Source organism: Pongo abelii, chromosome 10 (genome assembly GCF_028885655.2).
Source record: "Pongo abelii isolate AG06213 chromosome 10, NHGRI_mPonAbe1-v2.0_pri, whole genome shotgun sequence".
Taxonomy (NCBI): domain Eukaryota; kingdom Metazoa; phylum Chordata; class Mammalia; order Primates; family Hominidae; genus Pongo; species Pongo abelii.
The window spans coordinates 51,779,612-51,803,440 of NC_071995.2; the positions used below are offsets into that span (position 1 = coordinate 51,779,612).

Genomic DNA, 23,829 nt, shown 5'->3' on the forward strand with positions numbered 1-23,829 from the left:
GCCTGCCCCTAAGACATCCTCCCACCCTCCTCCCAAAGCTTCTCTCCGAGGTGTCTTCGGTCTGGTTTCAATTCAGGGAACAAAATTAAATAACTGGCCAGCTTCGGCAGGGCCAGGAAGCAGTCAGACTGGCGCGGGTTATCAGAATTCGGGATTCGGAGATCTTAGCGCTTTGGGTAAAAGTGAATATCTGTGGCTGTGTACACACATTTAAGTGCAAGTTAGACACGTGTATAGATGCTGAACTCCATAGCATCTGTGTGCAAGTGTATACAATGTCAAGACGTGAGAGATTCTGCTGGCCGCGCTGCCCGGGGGGCTGTGAGGTCCAGAGTAGACCAGAGGCCCCGCTAACCGTCCTCAGCCTCCTACCTCCCTCTAATACCTGTTTGAAAATCTTTTTCTTTTCTGGGTCTCTGGGTATTCCGAATTTTGCCTGGAATTTCCCTGCTCCCAATTCAACTGGGGCAGAACCCGGCGCTAGTGAAGAAGAAAAGCGAATATTTTCTTCAAGTTTTGGGAAGGGAAGGATTTATCTCGGCCTCCAAAGCAAGAGGAAAAAACCTGCAATCTCTGGTGTGATTCTGTTTCCTCTTGGCTTAAAAAGATTTCAGTACACACACTTTATTTTTATCTTATTATTTAACCCAAAAGGGAAAGACATTCTTCCTTTTTCACTTCATCTTTTCAGAATTTCCCAGTTGACTTTCTTAACCTGTTGGGGAAACTCCAATTTTTTGCTGGAGAAACCAGGGTGCTTCTGGGGTGTGTTGAGGGCTACAGCCAGGAAAGTAACCAAGGTCCTTTTTTGTTCATTGAGCATATTTTCCTTCTTCTGCTTTCACGTGGGGACCCCTAGCGCCCCAGCCCTTGGGCTGCCCTGTGGAACCCGCTGGATCCTCCCAGAGTATTCACAGAGCTCCTGAACCCTCCTCCTCTGCATTGCTCACAGCCTCACAGGCAGAAGGAGGCCCAGCCCCGTCCTTGCTGCCTTTCCAGGATCTGGGTACCCGGGAAGGGAGAAAGGGGCCAGGGCATTGGCCCTGGGTGGGATTTGTCAGGTCGTATGCACAGCCTGAGCCCCACTGTGGCTTGCAGCCCCTGGATTTTCATGTTCCCAAGTTGAGGTAAGAAGGGGGAGCCCCAGACTTAGACATAGGCATAGGTGTCTCGGCACCCTCGGAAAGTTGGGGAAATGGATTAATAAGAGTCCATATGTGGGTGATTCTAGCAACACAGGCCTCCCCTGGATCCTAATCCAGTTGCCAAGGGCACAGGCTGAAGGGTCTTGGCCCTGTGGGGCAGGGCGGTGGGTGCCTGGCAGTGGCGGCAGGCGGGGTGGTTGTGGCGGCCCGCATGCCTTTGAACGCCAGGCCCGGACAATAGGACCGAAACAGCCTTTGCTCGTGGCCTCGGGAAAGACCGAGCCCAAGGGGGCAGGGCTGGGACCCAGGCCCGCACAAATGCTCCCTTCGCCAGGATAAAACACTCACTTTTTCCTTCCTTTTACCTCCACTGAAGCAGAATCTCCAAGTCTGTGAAAACCCAACAAGTTATTCAGGTCTGCGTCCGAGCGGGCTCTAGTTTAGCAGCTCCCGGTTTTCGTTTATCTTGCATAATTAGAGGCAAACATTTGTCCCACCGGGGGTCCCACTTAATCTGATGAATTTGATTTCTTTTTTCATTAATGGGCCGTGTTTATCATACTTCTAATTATTTCAACTTTAAACACTATTCTTTCTTGTGAGGAGGTGGGAGTCGAGGCGGGAGGCTCCTCCCTGGAGTATTATTTTCGTTAATGATGGCGAGAATTCCGAAGCGACTCTGTCCTCTCCGTTGGCTAAGGTGAGAGATGGGCTTGGAAAGAGGTTGGGTGGTGGGGCCCCTGAGGCCGATAGGTCTGCTCCCTGTCTGCTGGTTCCCCAGGCTACGCCTTGGGGCTTGTCTGAAGTTTATCTCCTTCACACTTTGCTGCCGACTCCTTCACCCCCTCCCAGGCTGGGCTCAAACCCTTTGCGGCTCTTCCCTGGAAACCTTTCTCTGATCCCAGCCTGTCCTGGCTGGCCTGGGCAGAGGCTCGGGTAGCACTGTCCTGGCCCCCAGCTACTAACACCTAGAGAAAAAAAAAGAAAAGGCTGAGGTGGCCAAGGGCCACTTGGCCGTGGGGAAAAAGACCCACCAGACTCCAAAGTGGGGGGTAAGGGTAGGGAACTGGGACGCTAAATTCCTAGGAAAAGCACACCAGGCAGGAAAATAAAGGAGACGTAAAAGAGGGGGGAGGGAACCCCCAAAGCCATATAATTCTCAATTGCTTTGGTATTTAATTTCATCGTCCCATAAGTGAGGAAATATCAGTTCCCATACTAAATTTTTATCCCTGGCTGATAAATATGACGGGAAATTTTCGTTGGGTCCTCGTAAAAGGGAACGGTTTCGATCAAACTGGTGGGGAAAGACTAATGCAGATAATACAAACAGAGTGGCCATAAAGTCTTGCCCGTTTCCCGCGGGATGGGCGGTGGGACAAATGGCTCCCTGGATTGACTGCTGCCCGGACTGTCCCAAGTCTGGGGCCTAAACAGCCTAACCTTGCCCTGGATAACCCCCATGCTGAGGCCACGGTGACCCGGCAAATGAAAACACAAAACCATTTCAAATCTCCCCTGGCCGGTCCTGCAAGCAAATCATACACTCTACATTTCCTTCCAGTTTTCCGGAGGTTCAGGAATCCCTGCGTCTTCTCTCTCCACTCCTGGATGGGGAAATTCGGCGGATTTCTTTCTGCGGGCTTCTAGCCGCAGCGGGCTTGGGCCTCCTTAGAAGCGGTCTAGCCTCCTCACTCCTCCACGCCAGGGCGCTGGGCTCCAGTCCTTTCCCCGCCAAACTCCAGCCCTTCGGAAAGTCTGAACCCTAGGCTCTGTCCAAGGAAAAATGTGGGGCGACGGGAAAGACAAGTTGTTCTCCAGATTCCGTTTCCTGAGGAAGGGGTGGAGAGTTTAGTTCGCTTTGGAAGAAGGCGATGGAGAAACGGAAATAACTGTTTGAAACATACGGTTCCCCTTATTTCTTCCTTTTATTTAAAAACAACCACAAAAATAGACTGGTCTGTCTTCTTTCAAACATGCTCCCAGCCCGTGCGCTCTGTAAAGGACGCTTCTCTCGGTCGGGTTTTGTTGTGTCCTGTGTGCTGGTTTCCCGTGTGATACGTGACTCCTCCAAACTGACCGAGGCTCCGCAGGTTCCCTCTTTCTTTCCCGGAATATTCCCTGTTTTAGTGGGGGCAAGGTCAAGCGGAAAACGAGGACCGCCAGGGCCTGAAGTAAAACAGCAGAACCGGCTCCAAGGCCAAAGCCTTGTGGGCCCCTGAGATGGTGACCCAGGAGCCGTCCACCCTGCCAGGCCCAGGCCACAGCTCTCGGGTCGGGGATCGGGTGCTTCTGGTCTCTGGCTTCCTCTTTCCCCTACCCCGCGTCCATTCGGAACCTCCTTTTCCAAGCAGCCATGAAGTGACCGTGACCCCCTCCCTGGCCCACCCTAGAGGCTGGAGATTCCCGGTCAACCCCCACAGGAAACTTGCAACTCCACCAACCTCCAGCGCCGCGGCCCCCAAGCTTCCAGCCCCGAGGGCCAAGCCCGGGGAAAAGAGGAGGCGGGAGAGCAGAAACTTTAATCCTGTTTGGGATTCCTTAACTTTTTTTCCCCTTTCTCTGCTCATCAGATACCCCAAACCCCCCCAAAAAACCTCACCCCACTCCCATCCCCAAGGTAAGGAGCGGGAGTCGGGTCCCGGGAAATGAAAAGTGGAGATGAAGAGTGGGGAGAAGTACCTGATTCGTGTCTCGACCTTTTAATTTGAATTTGACTGTTTTGAGCCCCGGGTTGCCTCGCTCTCTCCCTCTCTCCCGCATTTTCCCCCTCTCCGCCCCCTTCTCCCCAGGAGTTACAGGCTGGTTACTGGATAAACAAACCCCCCTCTTCCTAGAACCCCCACCCCCACTCCCCTCCACCCGCCTACCTCCCCTGCCGCCCGGGGGGCGCTTCCTTTGTTCGCGGGGAAGGGCTCCGGTGCCCCTACCCCGAGGCAGCTGCTAGATGGCGCTGTTACTCCACTCTGCGCGCTCCGCCTGCCGACAACTTGACCCCGCTGACGTCACGGCAGTCTGAATCATCAAGGCCATTTTCAAATCCCATTGGTCTAGCCGTCACATGGTGAGAACCGAATGCGCGGATAATTATGGAGCTGATATTTCCCCCCCTCCCCTTCTTTTTCCTCCCTCCCCTCCAACCGCGCCCCCCCTCCCGGATGGGGAAAAAAAAAGATGTCAGCTCCTCTGCTGTAGTATTGCTCCTTAAAAACCCCTCTCTCTGAAAATGACATGCCCTCGCAATGTAACTCCGAACTCGTACTCGGAGCCCTTGGCTGCGCCCGGCGGAGAAGAGCGCTATAGCCGGAGCGCAGGCATGTATATGCAGTCTGGGAGTGACTTCAACTGCGGGGTGATGAGGGGCTGCGGGCTCGCGCCCTCGCTCTCCAAAAGGGACGAGGGCGGCAGCCCCAGCCTCGCCCTCAACACCTATCCGTCCTACCTCTCGCAGCTGGACTCCTGGGGCGACCCCAAAGCCGCCTATCGCCTGGAACAACCTGTTGGCAGGCCGCTGTCCTCCTGCTCCTACCCACCTAGTGTCAAGGAGGAGAATGTCTGCTGCATGTACAGCGCAGAGAAGCGGGCGAAAAGTGGCCCCGAGGCAGCTCTCTACTCCCACCCCTTGCCAGAGTCCTGCCTTGGGGAGCACGAGGTACCCGTGCCCAGCTACTACCGCGCCAGCCCGAACTACTCCGCTCTGGACAAGACGCCTCACTGTTCTGGGGCCAACGACTTCGAAGCCCCTTTCGAGCAGCGGGCCAGTCTCAACCCGCGCACGGAACATCTGGAATCGCCTCAGCTGGGGGGCAAAGTGAGTTTCCCTGAGACCCCCAAGTCCGACAGCCAGACCCCCAGCCCCAATGAGATCAAGACGGAGCAGAGCCTGGCGGGCGCTAAAGGGAGCCCCTCGGAGAGCGAAAAGGAGAGGGCCAAAACTGCCGACTCCAGCCCAGACACCTCGGATAACGAAGCGAAAGGTAAGGCCGCCTGGGCCGCGGGCGCCGCTGGGACGTTCCGGCACTTGGTATTCGCGGCCGGGGAGGGGGGCAGGGGAGAGGGTTGGGCCCAGGAGGCCCCAGACCATTTCGGGAATGCGACCCTGGCTTTCGACTAGTGTCCGCTGAGCTCCAGGCTGGTGGCTCGTCACTTAGCTGGGGAAGGTAAGCGGCGACGTGGAGGTGTCGGCCCGGCCCCGGCCATGGGTGCTAAAGCGGGGGCGGTGCGCACCGCGGGCAGCCTGCAGGCGCAGTGTGCTGCACCGGACTGGTGGCTGCTCCCAGGCGCGTGCTGGCTGTGGTTTGCTTTCTCAATGCTGGTGTCCTGGGGAGCTGACGTCCCCCAGCTCACGTCAGGGGCTTGCAAAAAGCCTAAAATGGCGATCTTGGGCCAGGGACTAGGGAAGGCTGGGGAGATGGGGGGGTTCTCTTTACTGCGTTTTCCCAGTTGAAAATTGTTTCCTGCGAAACGCGATTTGTTGTTTGTGGGTCTGATTTGTGCGTGCGGCTTGGGCTCCTGCGGCTTTTGGCTCGGCCGGGGGCCTTGGGCAGCGAGGCTGGAGCCGGAAGAGGTGGAGGTGTAGGGCTGCCCGCCACGTCCCTCCCTCCTCCAGATGCCTGGCTTGGATGGCGTTGGAACGGGGCATTTGGAATGTTGTAAGTTTTCTGTTTCCTCTTTTAATTTTTTCTTTTCCATTTTTTTCTAGTTAAATTATCTTTTTTCATTGGTTTCCAAAAGCAGCTTACAAATGAGTGGTTGGGAAATTTCTGTGTGCGTGGCAAGAGGTTTTCTCCTGAAAGGGAATGTGGCTTTGGTTGGATTTCACTGTAATTTTGGTTGAGAGAAAACCCAGCCAGAGTTCAAGCTCAGGGTTCAAGATTCATTTCTGCTGTGGGAGCTGGGGGCCTTCGGGATCTTTCTCTGATACTTGGGGAAAGAATGTGGAGGAAACGGGAGCAGGGGACGAAAGCTGAGGGGAACGACTTTTCCTGAAAAGTTGTAGCAAAGAGCCTCAAAAAAAGGCCCAACCAACGGGGAAGAATAAACCTGCTCCCTACAACACGGGCTACTGGTGACAGTATATAAGGGGCTCATTGGGTGTAGAGGAAGATGAAATACTGAGAGCGGAGCAGGCTGGGGGCGGCCTGGTGCTTTGTATATGGACGCGACGCACACGCATGCCTACGAGCGACCTGTGCCACACACACACATCCATATTGCATGATCCTTGCACACTCACGCATGCCCGCTCACACACGCACAGGCACTCTTTTGGCGGGCAAGGGCAGAGCCTCATCCTCTTGGGTCGGCAAAGGTGGCCTTGGTAAATCATCCCCATAGAGACACTGACTGGAAGATGAGCACTGGTGTGTTCATGAGGATAAGGGGGAGAGTGAGGCGCCTACAGCCTCAAAGCCTTTCCTGTGGCACGTGTGCAGTGTGAAGGTTTAATCTTATACCCTCTCTACAGACCCTGAGCTTGGTTAGGGAGCAGATTTGGGTCAGGAAAACCTGCATTCTAGCCCCACCAAAAGCAAAGTCAAGGTTAACAAGTTCACCTCTTAACTCGACCTGCACCCATTCCCATAGGCTCTCCCTTTTCTCTAGCTGTCCCCACAGCAACCTAATCCCTCCCACCCCAAGGAATCCCTCTTACCCTGTATCCTGTCTGTGCCCTTCTTTCCCCTCCTCCTGTTTTGATGTCTCCACCAGGCCAGAGGCAAGAGAGCTTTTGATTAAACTTCCCCATTTATAATTTGTCTTGTCCCCCCACCCGACCAAACCTAACAACCCCAGTAAGAAAATAAACAGGACGTAGTTAGATGTGGAAAGCCTGTAAACAATCTGGCAAGAAGCTGCAGGTGCAGAGACAGGAGAGAAAATTCGGGACATTCAGATTTTTTAGATGCAGCCTCAAGTTTGCCTTTTTTGTGTGTTTTCTGGTTCCTCTTAGGCCCCCGCCCCACCCCGCCCCCATCAAGATAAGATCCAGGAACCTGGCAGCCTCATTTGGAATAGGGAGGAGAGAGAGCTCAGAGTCATCAGCAGAGTCCTTTTCTGGGTGTCCTCTCAGGTCTTTGGACTCTGTTTTTTGCCCTTAAAAAGATGGCCAAGTTCCCTTCTGCTACTTGAGAAGCAAGGCTGGTCCATTTCAGCAAGAATGTGTGTCAGGGATAGAGGCTGTCAATAAGATCATGAGAAATACACAGTATTCTATAGTATCTCCTTACAAAAAAAGACTCACGTACATATCTATGTGTGTGTACTTATGTGTATAGGTATGTGTATCTCTGCAGGTATACATGTGTACTTGCAGGCGTACACATCTATGTATGCACAGACTGGGCAGAGGGTTTCTGGGAGGCTGCATTTCCTCAGGATATGTCTCTCCCTTGACCTTAGGTCCTTTGGCCAGGAAAGTTGTTTGAGGACCCCTTAGGATGCCCCAGCTCTGTTGCCCCTGACCTCTGCTGCTCTTACAAGCTCCCCTCAGCTGCACATACCTGGGAGAAATGATTAAGAGAGGAAGAGATGGCAATGGGAGACCTAAGGGAGCAGAGTCACTCTGCGGCAGCTCAGGTTGGGGTAAGAGCTGGGGACCCAGTACAGGGACCACTGCAATGGCCTCTGGCCACAGATCCTGGAACAAAGTCCCTCCATTGAGTTGAAACAGGTCAAAGCTCTCTGGGAATTTCTCTGGTCTGTGGGTAGACTCTGCTCTGGTCTGGGGCCTGGAAAATGCTTTTCCGTCTGGTTGGATTTTTCCAGAGCTGGAATGGAACAGAGAGAAGGGGGGACCTGGCAAGGTTTAGGGAATCTGCCAGGGTCAGCCAGCTGGGGGAAAGCCAGGGTACTCAGGATCTTTTAGATTAAGGTGGACTTGGGTAATTTAAATTTAATAAACGCTTGCAGGCAAGAACTTCCTCCCTTTATCTCCCTAAGTCTAAACCCCACAGAAATTGTAAGAACCCTGAGCCTAAGAGGAGCCCACCGGTCAGGCCCCTGGGGCAAGAGCAGCTCCCCTGTGCTCCCTCAGCCACCCCACAGCAGGCTGGCAAAGGCTGCAGCGCTGAGAGGGTTTTCGACTTCGAGGGATACTTATGTAAATAATGTTATTTTTAACAGAGGAGATAAAGGCAGAAAACACCACAGGAAATTGGCTGACAGCAAAGAGCGGAAGGAAGAAGAGGTGCCCCTATACTAAACACCAGACGCTGGAATTGGAGAAAGAATTTCTGTTCAATATGTATTTGACGCGAGAGCGCCGCCTGGAGATTAGCAAGACCATTAACCTTACAGACAGACAAGTCAAAATCTGGTTTCAAAATCGCAGAATGAAACTCAAGAAAATGAACCGAGAGAATCGGATCCGGGAACTGACCTCCAATTTTAATTTCACCTGAGCGCGCGGCCTCTTCTCCTCCCTTCCCCCTCCTTCCTTTCCCCGCCCCTCCTCCCTTTGTGCCTGGTGATATATATTTTTTTTCCTCCCTGAGTATAAATGCAACGCGCCTGCAAAAAAGGCAAAGACCTCAGACTCTCCTTCCAAGGGACCTATGGTTCGTGCTGCGAAGATGCTTCCACTTAAAGCATGAGAAATGGGGTGCCGGGGTGTGGGGTGTGGTGTGTGCCCTCATAGATGGGGGTGGGAGTGTGGCTGGTGTGTGTGTCAAACCCTCACTCACCCACGCACTCACGCACAGCATTCTGTTCTCCATGCAAAGTTAAGATCGAATCCACCCGCTGGTAGGGGAAAAAAAGGAAAAAAAATTAACCAGAGAGGGTCTGTAATCTCGCAGAGCAGAGGCAGAATCGTTCCTTCCTTGCTGCATTTCCTCCTTAGACTAATAGACGTTTTGGAAAGTTTGGCTAGTGTTCGTGTGTTTGTCGTAGCACCCAGAGCCTCCACCAAACCCTCTCCGTGTCTTTACCTCCCAGTCGCTCTAAGAATCTGCTTGAAGTCTCGTATTTGTACTGCTTTCTGCTTTTCTCCCACCCCTCCCAGCACCCCCACATCCCCCATCTACTAACATCTCAGAAATTTCATCCAGAGGAACAAAAAAATTAAAAATAGAACATAGCAAAGCAAAGACAGAATGTCCCCCCCCCCCCAATATTGCTCTGTCCCTGTCTGGGAGTTGTGTTATTTAAAGATATTCTGTATGTTGTATCTTTTGCATGTAGCTTCCTTAATGGAGAAAAAAAATCCTAATAAATTTCCAGAATCATAATCCTCAAATGGATGGTTTTTTGTTTTTAGTGATTTTTAGCGACACCACCCCCCCCGAAGAGGCTGAGTGTGTGGATGTGTGTGTTTTGTGTTTGACTCATCTCCTAGAGCCTTTCTAGAACGTCTCTTGGCGGGTTTAATGTAAGTGAGAGACCATAACGTTGATTTAAATATTATCCAGGTGACCACAATAAGTCAAGGTCATAAAACAGTAATGTCAGGACGGTCTTGGTGCGCGCGAGAGGTGGATTTTATGATCTGCAAATATAATGTGGTGCTGCAGTAAAAGATGCATTTAAAGGTGACTGGAGGAGGGAAAGAGGCAGAGAGCAAACTGCAATCTTGAGGAGCAGACGGATCTGATTGCCTGGGGTGCTGGGCTGGGCGCACCCCACTGCTGCTGGGGGTCACCCCAAGAGCCCCCCACCCATCCAAGGAAAGGAATAAACTTAACCGCTGGAGGGGCATGAGGAGCTCAGCCCCCCTAACCTCGACAGCAGCTAACAGAAACGCCAGGGGCAGCAGGAGAAGGAGGCAGCGACAAGGTAAGAGAAGTGGTTTCTTGTTCTTCTCTTGGCGGCGGAGTGGGGATGAGCGGTGTCCCCAGGTGCCCGGCGTGCAGTGGACAGAGCCTGGAGGAAGGTGTTTAGGGCATCCGTGCTTGCCGAGAACCCAGGCTTTCCTTGTGGCCGCTGGCAGCGGAGGGCAGCGACTGGGAGCTCCCTCTCCTCCCCTCCCCGGCCCATTGCCATGGGGGTTCCACGGTTAAAGGGATAAATTGATGGTTTTTGGCTTCTTTATCTTTTTGAGCACTTTGGGTCTCCTCGAGGCCGACACTCTGGTCTAGGTGTTGCTCAGTCTGGTCGTCTGTTGGTGGGGGAGGGGGAGTACAGAGGGTTGAAGCTTGAAGCTTAGGTTTTCCTGCTTTTCGCTGGTTTGGATGTGAGCCTCGTCCAGCCTCTTGTTCCCTGTGCTCCCTGGCTGTAAGGTTTTGCCAGGCAAGTGGCCTGATTGGAAGGGGCTCCAGAGCACAGGGCTATGATTCAGCCACCCACATTCGCTGAGAAGCCTAAACCGAGCTGAGAGGGAGAGGATCAGAGAGAGTCTAGGAGGAGAGTGCAGGAGAGCCAGATGGACAAGACAGAGGACCCAGCTCCAGAGTGGAAGGAAGATCCAGCTTCCCCCAGGGCCAGGGCCAGATGCAGGGGAATAGCTCCACTGCGGTGCTGGGGGTGGGGCGGGTATTTGGTCGCCAGCGGTCCCATTTCACCAGATTCTTCCTGAGCGATTTGCTTAGACCAGAAACTAATGAAGGCAGTCAGACTCCCTACCCACCCAGCAACCCAAAGTCTACTCTCTAGTCCTTAGGGAGGTTGTGGGGGCGGAAAGGGGGACGGGGCTGAATTTCTTCCTTCCCCAACCCCCTTCCCTTCTCCTCCGGATAGATGCAAAGCTGAATCTCCCGCCCTGCTCGCTCAGCTGATCTGTGGCTTAGGTAGTTTCATGTTGTTGGGATTGAGTTTTGAACTCGGCAACAAGAAACTGCCTGAGTTACATCAGTCGGTTTTCGTCGAGGGCCCCAACCCACCTCTCCCACTCCTACCCTCCCCAGTGGGACTGCCCCACTGCCCCCTCCCAGATAGGGCAAAGTGGGTGCAGACCAAGGAGGGCAAGCTGTGAGTGGGGTTGCAGAACAAGTCTGGAGAACCCTGCTTTATGCCATCCTCTCAACCTGTCCCAATCCCTGTGATTAAGAGAGAGGAGTTTTTCCTGCAGCTATTGTCTCCTGGGCCCAGCTGATGGAGACAGACAAAGAGGTTCCAGCCAATTCCAAGGAAATTCAGGAGTTTGAGTAAGAGGTGGCCTGGCAGGCCAGCTCAGTTTGGCAGCAGGGTGGGGCAGAATCATTAGCAGAAAGAGGAGCACAGAAAGAGAAGAGGGTCTCTGGAACGGTTAGCCTCTCCCACCTACCACCTCCAGTCGACTGGGGCTCAAGATTCCCCTTAGAAAAGTGGGGTACCTGGAGGTTTCAAGAGTTGGGGAACTCTGAGCGCCAGCCCAGCCCTTTCCCCTTCCCCTTCTATAGCTCCATCTCCAGGGGAAGGACATGTTTGGGGTGTTGGTAGGTTAGAGGAAAGCCATCAAAGTCCAAGTAGAACCCCTCACACACATACACGCAACTGGGAAACATCAGGGCAAAAACCTGACTCTGGTCTCTGTTTAGTCGTCTGTGGCCTGTAGGCCTCGGTCTCTGTGGCTGTGATTGTCAGGCAGCTGCCTGTCTTTGCACTATGTGGAAACATCTGGGTGAACAGAGGCTGCCCGTGCCCACCATTGCTATGTTGGTGGAAAGGTTGTTGGCTGATGCCAGGGGGAGGAGTGGAGGAGAATGGGGTAGAGGTAAATCTGAGCAGTGTGAAACTTTGCAAAGCTTCCTCTAGTCCTTTCCCCCTCTGGTTCTTCAATTCTGGCCCTGGTTGCTACAGAGAAAGTTCTCAGAAGAGGTTTCTTTGCCTGCCTGCGGGCGGAGTTGGGTGGGGGGAATAAATGGGGGAGGGGTTATGGAGACTGAGAAGCTACACTCCTGTTCTCAGAGATACTGGGGAAGAGAAGCCAAAAGGAGGTCAGGTTCTTGGTTCTCTTACTTTGAAATTATTATGATTATTAAAACATTATAAACGTCTACACAGGGAAACAAAATTATGTCCCTGTAACAAAATATATACAGAGTTCCATATTCTCACAGTCATCTGCTGAGGGGGATATATGTGACCTTGTATGAGTGTAGGGCTCTGTTTCTGTCTCCCTTAGGCTGTCTTAAATACCCTGTATGTATTTATACGCATACACATTTATTTTTCCCCTCTCTCTTATGCGAACATATTTGTTTTGACTCCCAAGGAAGCTGGAGGAGAAAATGGGAATAGAATTTCTTGTCTCCCTAGCTGAATTGTTGGTCTGTCTGTCCCCCATCCCTTTGTGGGAGAAAAAATTTCTTCTCTTGGAGAGAAGTATTCAAACCTCTCTATGGCTCCCAGGGAAATGGGGAAGTTTCCAGAGAGTCAGGCCAGCTGGTGGGAAGCAGGCAAGGGATTCCCCTAGTTTGGGAGCTCCTAGCAACCTTTGAGTCTTCAGGCTGCCCCAGGCACACAGTCAGTTGGGGCAAAGCGTGTCCCAGGCAGGGACTGGGTGCTCAGGAGCATTTGGCTTGGAGATAGAGTCCCTGATGGGCCGAAATTCACTAATGAACGACTTCTGTGATTTGGGTCTCTGTGCCCCCATTTCCGTTTCAGAGCTGTTGGGCTTATGTGTGGGAGGTCATAGAGCCAGGGGTTGAGGTGTCTCCTCCCCAAATGCAGAGAAATGGAGCGAGGTCTCATAGGGCCAAGGTGAGGGCTAGTCTGGTGGTCAGAGTCCACCCCCGGCACAAGGCCGTGGATCATGGCTAAGGCGATGGTAATTATTTATTCGCTTCGCTGGAAGGGAGTCTTCAGAAGGAACAGCGTGAAGATAAGAGAAAAAATTATCTCTCTCGTCTGTGGATATTAAGACGGATTTTTATTTCTTAAAAGACCCTCCCCGCCGAGAGCGCATAAGCGTAAACTTAATATATGCTCCGCAGCCCAACTCCAGAAATTGCAATAAAAGTTAAAACCTCCCCTACTGGTTTTTTTAAATTATGATATGGGAAAGAGGAGCAGGATTTATAGAGCTGAACTCTCAGTGTGTGAGTGTTTGAGACTTGCGGGAGGAGGAAAAGGCAAGAGCTTGCCAAGGCGAGCCTTGGTCTCTGAGATCTCTCGTCGGCTGCTGGGGCTCCGGCTCAGCCTGGCAGATCCGCTGTGGCCTCTCTGGGACCTCGCCCCGGCCCACGGCCTGACTTCAGCTCGGAGATGCAGCCCTTCCCGAGAACAGGTGAAGAAGGCGGCGGCAGCGGGGACTGGGGGCTTCGGGTGGGAACACCAGGGCTCAGGGCTTTGTGTGGGTCTTGCAGGGGGCGAGGTTCGAAGTCCTGGGCCGGGCCGCAGCCCGAGTGTGGCCCGGAGGGCTGCGTGGCCAGGAGGGGTGTCCGGGCAGGGCGCGAGAGCACCGGCAAGGTGGATTGTGTATGGACTTTGGCCGCAGACAGAGCAGAGCGGGCTCCCGGGCTGTGGCCGGCGGCGAGGAGGGCAACCGGATGTTGAGTCTGTAGAAAGGACCTTGAGGTCTGCTGGGTGTTTGGGCTGCCCTGGGGGTGGCGGCCCAGAGTGTGGAGCACGCGGCGCGCGGGGCGCGGCGGTCAGAGTGGGCGAGGCAGCAGGCCCTGCACACCTCTGCAGCTGCCGGGCCGTGTCTGGGACGTCTGAACTGAGGCCGACCAATGGTCACAGCATGAAAAATAAATGCAATGGAAGGTCTTTCTTTCTTTTCTTTTTCACGTAAGAGGTCCTTTCTTTTTTCTCTCTTTCGGAGATACCTGGATTTGGTCCAGAGCAGGTTGCCTGCGGGAGGGCGCCGCGAGCGGCAGCGCGCGAGGGAGGGAGAGAGAGGGAGGGCGAGAAGGAGGGAGGGAGGGAAGGAGGGCGGGCGGCGGCCGTGGTGCCCGGGGCTTCCCTCCCCAGGCGGGAGGCGGCTGCCCTGTATCTATGGCCGTGGGGAGTGGAGGAGCAGGTAACGAAGGCGCTTCCGAAGCGGGATTGGACCAAACCAGAGGGACCGAGTCTTCTGGGTCTCTCTGCCTGAGGCCCTGGAGGGAGAGAAGGTAGGGAGATCGGCGCCCGCCGGGCCTGGCAAAGAGGCCTCGGGAAATGTTGAACCTGTATGTGATCTCAGGCTCACACTCATGTTGTGGGTCTGTCTGCCTCAGGAGATGCGGTTTGCCTTTCTGTCTGAGACGCCCCAAACCCTGAGCTCTCCTTCCCAAGGCTGGAAAAAAATCGAGAAAAACGGCGGAATTTGCACTTTCATTCATTGGGTTATCTGCAACTCAGCGGGGCTGGTTAAGGCATCCCCAAGTTGGAAGGGCGCTTTGCTTATGTTTTCTGGATGCAGAGTCCTCTGACTCCCTTTGCCACGGGTTGAGTTTCCGGCTCCAGGTTCGCGTGTCGCCCTGAGGTTTGAGGCCAGACAGCTCGCAGTCGGGCAGGGAGGGCGGGGGAGAGACGAGCGGCTCTGGCCCCTTAATTGTACTTCGGACTCGTATTGTCTCTCCTTTCGCCACCTCCGCTTCCTCAGTCTGGGCTCCAAAGTCACTGCAAATTTCCTTGCGACACATACATTACACAAAAGATCAGGTAACAAGGCGCTCAGGGCCATTGGGGCTCCGGGCAGGGCAGGGAGCGGCTCTAGCTCTGGGGCGGCTCCCCCTCCAGCCACTCCCAGGCTGGAAAACCAGACCGTGTTGGGGGAGCCGGAAATAGCCCCGCTTGCTGCGGAGCGGCAGGGCGGGGGCGCCGGCGGGAATGCAGGCCCGGCAGGCCGTGGCGTTGAGAGAGCCACGTTCACAGGCCCTGGGGATTTCACTCCTGCTGGGCTTGGGGACCTGACTTCTGGTGTGTAGGGATCCCAGATACCCACCTTGGGTGGGGGCAGGACGCGGGTCTCCTCGCGGCAGGCCAAGAGAACTCAGTTTCTGCTTCCAGCGCAGGCCTTAGCTAGGAGGAGTTGTGTGTGGGTGTGTTTTTCCCAACAAAGAGGGATCAGGAGAGAGAAGGGGGGAAAGTAGAGGGGAACCAGGGAGGGGGCGGGGAGGGGGAGAGGGCAGTGGAGAGGTGAAATGAGCCCATTTCAGGGGGAGAAGGAAAATGAAAGCAAATGGAGTACGGCCTTCTCCGCGCAGGGCGGGTGCTGACGAGCCGGGAGCGGACTCCCTGCCTGCGGCAGCCGGGATGGCCCGCTGGGGGCACCGGAGAAAGCCTGTTTTAAATTTAATCCGAACTTGACGGTGTGGATTGAACCGGAGGGAATTTAAATCACTAAAAGGAAGGCGCGGGGCATGGGGAGGGGAAGACTCTAACCTGTCTATCTTTCTGTCTGTCCTTCCCACGGTGCTAGTTTGGTTGTGGCCGCAGCTGCCCAGGTTTCAGGTGACGGAGTAAGGGTGCCCCTCCCCCTCAAGGGTCTCTCCTGTGCCCAGTGAAGTCTTTTGGAGGTGGGAGGGAACTCTAAGAACCAGAGTGAATGCACAGCTGCGAGCTAAAGCTGGGGTTTCCCCCTCCCCAACAAGAACTCCCAGTGGCCTCCAGTCCCTGGGTTTGCCCCAGCGGTGCTGAGGAAAATTGAAGGGAGTATGTGGGTGAGGGGAAGTCTGGAGTATGGCAGAAGATTCAGAAGGAGTAACCGAACCCCAGGAAGACAGACCTTCCTTCTTGGTGCCCCTATATCCTTTGTGCCCCGCCCCCAGCACGTACAAACCTGGATTTGAGGGAAATCTGCAGGTCCGCTTCAAAGCCCTGGTCTGCCACCCACCCCCCTCCAAATGTGGAGAATGGGGGCTACAGGCCACATGCAGTTGTGGACCTGCGGAACCTCCGCCCAGTGGACTCCGGGACTCCCAGCCTCTTCTAGCCCCCCTCCCCAAGGCAGCATCTCTCCGAAGGGCGCAGGGAAAATGAGGCATTGGCTGGGAAGGGGCTGTGGGCGAGGCCTGCTTCCTGATCCACAGCCGTGCCTGCCTCTGAGTGGGAAGAGTTCGGAGTTCATACTCCCGGAAAATAAAATAAAATAAAATAAAATAAAAAAGGAAAGCGACAATCTCCTTGGTTTCACAGGGGATTTCATGGCAGCAGGGATCCCGCCGGTGAGCCTCACTGCCCGCTGCTGCCGCCTGCGCAGAGTGGGCAGGCAGGGTGCGCAGGCAGCTCAAGAGTTGAAAAGAAGGCGGTGTTCAAAGGGGCTAGGAGAGAAAGGGGCGTCTCTTTACGGCCCCAATGTCTATTTGAGGAACTCTCCCAAATAGCAGAGGCCCATAGGGGAGGCTCCTTAGGGACTCTTTCCTCCAGGAAAGCTGAGGCTGGGCAGCTGGCCTTGCCGCCTGGAGAAGACGCAAAGGAAGAGCAGGCGTGAAACCTCTTTCCTCTTCTGTTTCTTCGCTCCTTGACTAGAGAAGGGCTCAGCCCCCAGCTGCCTGAGCGGCTGTCTGGACCAATATGGGGTTCTATATCCCTGAGGCCTAGAGTACCCACCCGAGCAAGTCTCCTGGGAGGGGCAGGAGAGGCGGCCTCTTCCGCCTTTGTGTCCAGACAGAAGTGGCCGCCGCGCCCGGAGCCGGTCCGGCGGCAAAGGCCCGGCAAGCCAGCGGGCTGCACAATGCCACGGCTGCTCCGCCAGCTAGCCCCTGCCCCGTCCTGCCTGCCTACGGCCGCCCTTCCTTCGCCGCCCTCTCTGCACGCCTGCCTTTCCCGGCTCTCCTATCTCTTTTCATCTTGCCTTCCTTCTTTTCTTTAATTCTCCCCCTTTTTTTCCCTTTATTCTAATGCTCTGCTTCCTTCTTTCCTCTCTTGGGCCTGACTCCATGTTTCAGTTGGTCTGTCCCAGGCTGTCTCGGGTTCAGTCTCTCTCAGGCTCTGTCCCCTGATGTCCTCTTGGTCTCAGTCTGGCCCCGGGCCCCGCTGAGGGCTAAACGTCTCTGCTCATCGCTGCCAGCAGCCGCCCAAGAGCCGGGCCGGGTCCTCAGCCGCCCTGGACTGGGGGAGGTGCTGGCTGCACTGGGGATTTGGAGAAAGCCTCGGCAGGGGGACTGTAACCTCCTGTCTTTTCCTTGAACTAGTGAGGGAGATTTTTTGATTGACAGCTAACCCAACTCCATCAAGGCCAAAGAGATATTCTGTTTCTTGTTGTAAGTTGGGTTTCCCAGCTCAGTCCAGCTCAAGGGAGGGGAAGACAGTGGCGCCAAGGAGCTGAACCCCCAAGTCGCCTCTCCCCAACCAAACACATCCCTCATCCTCCCCCATGCGTTGAAATCCCAGCCCCATTAAGCCGCCCCCTTAGACAGAAAAGGAAAAGGAAAGAGCCAGAGAGGGGGAGGAGCAGAGACTTGGGAGGGGGCCTATGGAGCTGGGGTCGGTGCTGCCAGCTGCAGCTGTCTCCCCCCAACTTTCCTCCCCCGGAACACACATACTATACACACTCTCCCCAGCCCCTCTCCACCCCGGAGGAGAAAGATCCATAGAGACGCAGGAGAAAACTAGCCCCCACCCCCACCCCTGGCGTTTGGTCCCCTCCTGGGGACAGGAGAGGGAAAGAAGGGCAGGCGTGGCCGGGTCTGGGAAGACCCCTATCCTGCTGCCTCCAGAGCCTGCATCTCAACCTCAGCTCCTGTCTATTTTCCCTGGCCACAGCCTGGGACTCTTCCTTTCTGACCCTGAAATTGCACCCCTCCTTCAAATTCACTCTACCCTGCCTAAGTGCACCATATCTCTGGGGGCTTCACCTGTCCCTTTCTCCCCACCCCCCAGCCAACATCCATGCCCCCCTCTTCTTCACCCACACTGATAATTTCCTACTTGACTGAAGCCTCCCTTTACTACACCACCATGGGACAGTCTGATGCAAAGCAGAGGGCTGGGCACAAACCCTCAACTGAAGGAGGAGGGTAGCAACCAACTTATTGGGAGGAGGAATCCAAGTTGTCTGATATTCCTCTGCAATCACACTGCCCCCTCTGGAATTCCTGCATCCGACCCCAAAGAAATTGCTTTCTCCCGTTCCTCCGTTGCTTTTTTCCCGTTCCAAAAATAGCCTACAATTTTATTTAATGAAAGACACATTTATGAACAATCAAATTATCCTCATAAAAATTTTATTGAAGGACGTAAAAACAAGCTACTTGCCCACGACCGAGGTCGCTCTTTTGCCTTGCCCGCTCTCACCCTGGCTCTCTGCAGACAGAGCCCGGGAGTGACTTCTTTTTTTGGGGGGGTGGGGGTGGGGAAGTGTCGCAGAGATGGAGTTGGGGGCAAAGGAGGGTGCGCAGGAAGATGGGATGGGGACGCCCCACTTAAGCTGTGTAGATCTCTCCTACACTTCTTCAAGCTGGCAAAGAAAGATAAATAGATGTAGACAATAAATTTAAAATAAAGGCGCCTGTATATCTGTGCCAAAGCAAAGAGAAGACTTCTGAGGCTGCTGATAAAGGTGTATGAGATCCTGAGGTTCTACCCCTCCCACCCAGGGACCACCTTCCCCAGGCTTCCCTACCCCAGATTTGGGGGGCAGAGTTGGCCAGTGGCAGAAGAACGCTCCCTTTCCCTCCTTCCCTCCCTGTATCTCAGCTTCCCCAGTCCCCTCCCACCCTCCCTCCCTCCCCGCCGCTGCTGCTCCTGGAAGAAATACATACATACACACTATTTAAAAACGCATTTTTAAAAGCCACGTTCCGAACTGACAATCGCTGATCTCGGCTCGCGCAGAGACTGCGGGAGCGTCGGGGCCGACAGAGACGGATTACGTCAAGAAATAGTTCCTCCACCTACCTCGGTCGGCCTCCCCGCCCCTGCGGGGCTCCCGCGCCCAGCTCGGCCCTGCGGGTCCGAGAACCCTGGCTTCAGGGACTGGCATTTTCACCCCATTAAAAAATCCTCATGGTTGGGGGGAGGCCATCTGCTTATGGGTGGACATGGGCACAGGGGCTTCTCAGATGAGCTAGGAGCCGTCCTGAGGGGGTGACCGGTGCCTTGGGTACAGAGTTCCGGACCCCTAGGAAATCGCAGGTCGCGGGGAGCAGCAGAGAGAAGGGGGTGGGAGAGGGGGAAAAAAGGCAAGGAAAAAAAAGCCCCTGCGCATTGATCCGCGCCGTATTTTTGGGTAAATACGATCACGTGGGGGCCGGGGAGCCAATGAGCTGCGGGGAAAAGGCTGGAAAAATAATTACCTGCCTTGATTGTTCTGTGAGCAGATAAAAAGTACATATACAGTTCATACAATAATCTTATGTATGTAAAACCCCGTTACGATGTCGGCGACGGGGCCCATCAGTAACTATTACGTGGACTCGCTCATCTCTCACGACAATGAAGACCTCCTAGCGTCCAGGTTTCCGGCCACGGGGGCTCACCCCGCCGCCGCCAGACCCAGCGGTTTGGTGCCGGACTGTAGCGATTTTCCGTCCTGTAGCTTCGCGCCCAAGCCGGCAGTGTTCAGCACGTCGTGGGCGCCCGTGCCCTCGCAGTCGTCCGTGGTATACCACCCGTACGGCCCCCAGCCCCACCTCGGCGCCGACACGCGCTACATGCGGACTTGGCTCGAGCCGCTGTCCGGCGCCGTCTCCTTCCCCAGCTTCCCGGCCGGGGGCCGTCACTACGCCCTCAAGCCGGACGCCTACCCCGGGCGCCGCGCGGACTGCGGCCCAGGCGACGGCCGCAGCTACCCGGACTACATGTACGGCTCGCCCGGGGAGCTGCGTGACCGCGCCCCGCAGACACTACCCTCGCCCGAGGCGGACGCGCTCGCCGGCAGCAAGCACAAAGAGGAGAAGGCTGACCTGGACCCCAGTAAGTTGGGAGCAATTCTCCTTTACAACCGGCGCGGGAGGGGAGGGGAGGACGGGCGGGGGCAGCCGGATTACAGCCCTCCCGAACCGTGCAGGGAGCGCGGGAGAGGGGCGAGGGGGCGAGGACTCAATAAAAGCGAATTACCTTGGGGAGCTTTCAGGGGCAGGAGGTCTGAGAATGGGGCCCAGGGAGACAGGTTGGGAGAGGGCCGAGGGGAGCGCCTCTCTCAGGAGCTGGCTTTGATGAGAGACCCCTGCCCCCTCCTCCCAGCCCAGGCTTTTTGGCTCAGTCACCACTTTCGAAGAAAGGTGGACAGGGCCAGGGGATGGGGCTGGGGGCGAGGTTCAGTTTGTGATTTGAGATGGGACAGGGAAGAAGTGACGAGGACACTGTGGGCACAGAGGAGATACCCCCAGCGAGAAAGACCCCTGCTTCCCAGTCAGCGTGGAGGTCCTCGAGATTCACAAAACAGAAGGTCCATGGACTTCTCCCCCAGGAGCACTGGGTGAGGGGTCTGAGGTATTTCGAAGCCTGGGAACTTGGAGAGATCAGGACTTTCAAAGAGAAGTGGGGACGAAAGTGGGGTCTGAGTCTCCTTAAACTTGAGAACCCTCTTCTGAGGGTCTTGGAGGGGAAGGATTGAGAATGGGGATCAGGGATGAGGAGTGGGCATCTCCCCAGATTAGAGAATTCTACACACACACACACACACACACACACACACACACACTCCAATCAGGGAGACAGGCGCCTTCTGAGGATTGCACAGGAGGGCTAGGGTGGGGGGCAGGTGGGAGCTGCAGGGCCAGAAAAAGGGGAAAGAAGGAGAAACAGCAGGGGAGGGAGTGCAGACCCCTGGGTGTGAGGAAGTGTCTGGGGGAGTCCCAGGAGGGGGCTGCAGGAAATCTTTTCCTCCAGCCCCATAAGGGGCCAGGGCCTAATTATACCCCTCTGAAGGCTTCCTTCCCTGCCCTCAGCTACTCCCATAAACCTGAAATTGGAGGCTTGGCTCCTGAAGAGCCTGTCCTGGGGCTGGCAGGAGGGGGGCACTGGAGGCCAAACAGGAAAACTAAGATATAGGGGAGCCTGTCCCCAAGACCAGCAGCTCTCTGGGGAGAGGAGAAAGACTTTTCCCGTCTCAGCATCACCCTGAGAATTCGCCTCAGCAGGGTTGAACTCCAAGCGGGAGGAGGGTGCTGCAGAGGGTGGTGAGGGGTTTAGGGATTCTCAGGGTCAGGAAGCAGAACTGCTAAAATTTCAGGACTTGGTCGTGGGCTGGGAGGATGGGAGGGGGCAGAGGAGGAGGGAGGTGGGGAGGAGAGAGACCTTGCTATAAAAATAAAAAACAAGAGAGAGAAGCGTTTATGGGCCTATGAAACGGTTGGGAATTTGGACTTTTTATGAGGATATTCTCAAATTACTACTCTCGAAGCTGAGGACCAGACTGGAGGGGCTTTGATAGCTTTGGATTTCCTACAGTTTTAGGTGCTGGAAACTGAAAAGGGGGAAGCTGGGGAGGGGACAGAATGCAAAACGAGGAAGGAGGAAAATTCCTAAAGCAAAATGTGTCAAAATTCAGGTTCAGTTATTGCATTTGGGGAGCCTGGCTAAGTCTGGGGGTAGAGTAGCAGAAGTCCTGGGCTGGAAAGGGGCTCCACTGACCCCTGCTTGTGTTTGGCCCTCCAGGCAACCCCGTGGCCAACTGGATTCATGCCCGCTCCACGAGGAAGAAGCGCTGCCCCTACACCAAGTACCAGACGCTGGAACTGGAGAAGGAGTTTCTTTTCAATATGTATTTAACCAGGGACCGTCGGTATGAGGTGGCCCGGGTTCTCAATCTCACCGAGCGGCAGGTCAAAATCTGGTTTCAGAACCGAAGGATGAAGATGAAAAAGATGAATAAAGAGAAAACCGACAAGGAGCAGTCCTAAACCCTGCCCAGCCTGCTGCCTCAGCACAGCCAAGGGAAAAACAAAAACCCCACAAAATACCCCAACACAGGCGGGGAAGAGACGAAAAAGAAAAGGAAAGAGCAAGATAGACAAAAGCCAATCAGCTTAAAAAGAAAAAAAAGGAAAGGGAAAAGAAAACTCTTGCGATTTGGGAGGGTTCAGTGTTGAGATATTGGTGTTTTAGAGTTAGTTCTACCCAGCGAGGAGGAGGCGGGGAGAAAAACTGCGTTCTCTTTCCCCAGCGCAACCGAAATAAATGACACACACATATGTGATTTTTTTCCTCCTTTCTTCAAAGAAGCCAGTACTTGAATCGCTATATTTCTATTTTTTTTCCCTGTATCGTATTTGGTCCAGGTCATCCCTCCCCAGGCCTGGGGCACTCTGCGTGCAGATTTTGTACAAAAAAACACACACACACACACACACACATACATGATAATAATTCCCAGCCCAGGAGCTGAGGGGCGAGGGCTGGGGACCATGCCGAGGGCCGGGTCGGGCCCGTGCAGGCCGGCGCCTTGGGCTGTACATAGTGTTCCCTCTCATCCCCAGCGTTCGTCCCCAGCGTCCATCCTGTAACGTGCTTCTGTTTGTTATGGTAGAACAGCCCTGTGTTAATATATTGAAGTCACTTAAAAAACCAGAAACCCAGCTGTATCCAGTTCTCGTTATTTCTCCTCCCTGTGGTTCCCAGTCTGCTGTTGTGGAGGAGGCAAGTGCTCAAGTCGTCTAGCGGAGGCTGGAGCCAGAGAATGGGCTCCTTCTACCTTGGAAGGGCAAATGCCTGCTGCTGCTTCTCTCCAGTCAGGGAGGGGTGGGGGGCTCTGGGGGTGGGGTGGAGGCTGCTGAGGCCCAGGCCCAGGCCCAGCTTGTGCTTGCCCCGGCTGGCTGCCTACAAGTTTCCTGGTGGCTAGATGGAGTGCGCGGGAGAGGCACGGCATGAATGGCTTTCCTTGGCTGTAATTAATTGTAATAATTTATGAGTACATGAGATTGGAGGGAAGAGATAGGTGAAGATGAAAGTTAGGTGCTGGGTCAGGGCCCAGGCTGGATTCTTGCCTGGCTGCATTGGTGCTTTGGTGCTTCCAGGGATGGCTGGGAAAGAAGGCTGGGAGGGGGTGTGTGACTAGGAGGAAGGCCAGGCAGGCCTCAGGGAGCAGGACAGGCACTGGGGACTGCAGTGGAAGAAAAAGAAGAAAAACACAGAGAGTGAGAGAGAAGAGATGGGACATGGAAGGAGAGAGGAAAGAAAAGGAAGAAAGGAAAGAAGGAAGGAAGGAAGGAAGGAGAAAGACGGCAAAGCCAATACAATCAGAATTAGATGTAGTTTCTACTTCTCAATGCAGTCTCAGCTCCTCGCTCCCCTTCTCCTAATTCTTTTCTTTCCAATCTCTGTCTCCCCTACTCTGGTGTTTAGTTTGAATGTTTGTCTGGGGGTGACTGGGTCACGCTGTGCAGCTGCAGCACTTCTGGGGAATGGTGTGCCCAAGGCCCAAGGAAGCTGGCCAGAGATTAGCCAGGAGTGGGGTGCTTCCTGGTGGCTGTGGGACCCCAAGTGCAAAGATGTGGGGATGTGTGTGTAACAGCCCGGTGGGGCTGATCGGCTGTACTGCACCCCAGAGCGCCTTCCTAGAACCAGCAGTTTTAATCTGCTAATCAGAAGCAGACACAAGCTGCCGGGTATGCCTCGGCCCAGCGCCCCCTTTCTCGGAAATCCCCCAATCTGGAAACTATTAAAATCAGACTGCTTGAAATATAGTCCTTTAATATCTCAAGCTGCCCATTCTGCCAAAGGTGCAGGGTGTCGCTCTGAATATTTGGGGGATACTCCGTGAAAAAATAATTAGAGACCCCAGCCCATGTGCTGCTCCCGGTAGCATCACCTTACAGGATGGTGAGACACTTGTAGGGACCAGCCCCTTCCCCATCATTTGAATCTCTTACTCTCTCCTTCTATTAAAAACTCCAAGTCGGTGGCTGGAGGAAGGTAGGAAGGGGTGAAAATTTTGTTTCGATAATACTGGGGGGCAATC

At 54.6% G+C, this 23,829-nt stretch overlaps 2 protein-coding genes and 2 long non-coding RNA genes across 7 annotated transcripts in view; 2 read left to right on the plus strand and 2 right to left on the minus strand.

Annotated features, from left to right (window-relative positions):
- Positions 1–623: 623 nt before the first annotated feature.
- LOC134759446 (uncharacterized) lies at positions 624–5,478 on the minus strand. 3 transcript variants are annotated; one of them, XR_010135657.1, is made up of 4 exons: positions 5,293–5,478; positions 4,588–4,678; positions 4,016–4,195; positions 624–3,266 (listed from the first exon to the last, which is right to left on the minus strand). It is a non-coding gene; the product is annotated as an uncharacterized LOC134759446 (long non-coding RNA). The 3 variants fall into 3 exon arrangements; XR_010135659.1 differs by lacking the exon at positions 5,293–5,478 and having other exon boundaries at positions 4,016–4,160; positions 4,588–4,698; XR_010135658.1 differs by lacking the exon at positions 5,293–5,478 and having other exon boundaries at positions 4,588–4,698.
- Positions 4,869–23,829, plus strand: part of HOXC4 (homeobox C4) — a 70,185-nt gene continuing 51,224 nt past the window's right edge. The window contains exon 1 of one of the 2 annotated variants that reach the window (XM_063711803.1): positions 4,869–5,122. In XM_063711803.1, coding sequence (XP_063567873.1) covers positions 5,006–5,122 — 117 coding nt within the window. In that variant the 5' untranslated portion in view covers positions 4,869–5,005. Of the gene's footprint in view, positions 5,123–13,978; positions 14,114–23,829 lie in introns of those variants that run through there. The other variant, XM_063711804.1, reaches the window with a different exon arrangement.
- LOC134759447 (uncharacterized) lies at positions 12,912–17,147 on the minus strand. The gene is made up of 2 exons (XR_010135660.1): positions 14,929–17,147; positions 12,912–14,614 (listed from the first exon to the last, which is right to left on the minus strand). It is a non-coding gene; the product is annotated as an uncharacterized LOC134759447 (long non-coding RNA).
- On the plus strand, positions 17,575–22,443 carry HOXC9 (homeobox C9). Its single transcript, XM_003778047.5, has 2 exons — positions 17,575–19,841; positions 21,528–22,443. Exons 1-2 carry the CDS (start codon positions 19,304–19,306, stop codon positions 21,770–21,772), a joined length of 783 nt encoding a protein of 260 aa, XP_003778095.1. The 5' UTR covers positions 17,575–19,303; the 3' UTR covers positions 21,773–22,443.

What these genes read in the sequence shown, in the direction of transcription:
- HOXC9 (XM_003778047.5), top strand. Translation starts at nt 19,304, where the DNA reads ATGTCGGCGACGGGGCCCATCAGTAACTATTACGTGGACTCGCTCATC. An exon ending in GAAGGCTGACCTGGACCCCA is followed by an intron (nt 19,842 to 21,527) that starts GTAAGTTGGGAG and finishes TTGGCCCTCCAG; the next exon opens with GCAACCCCGTGGCCAACTGG.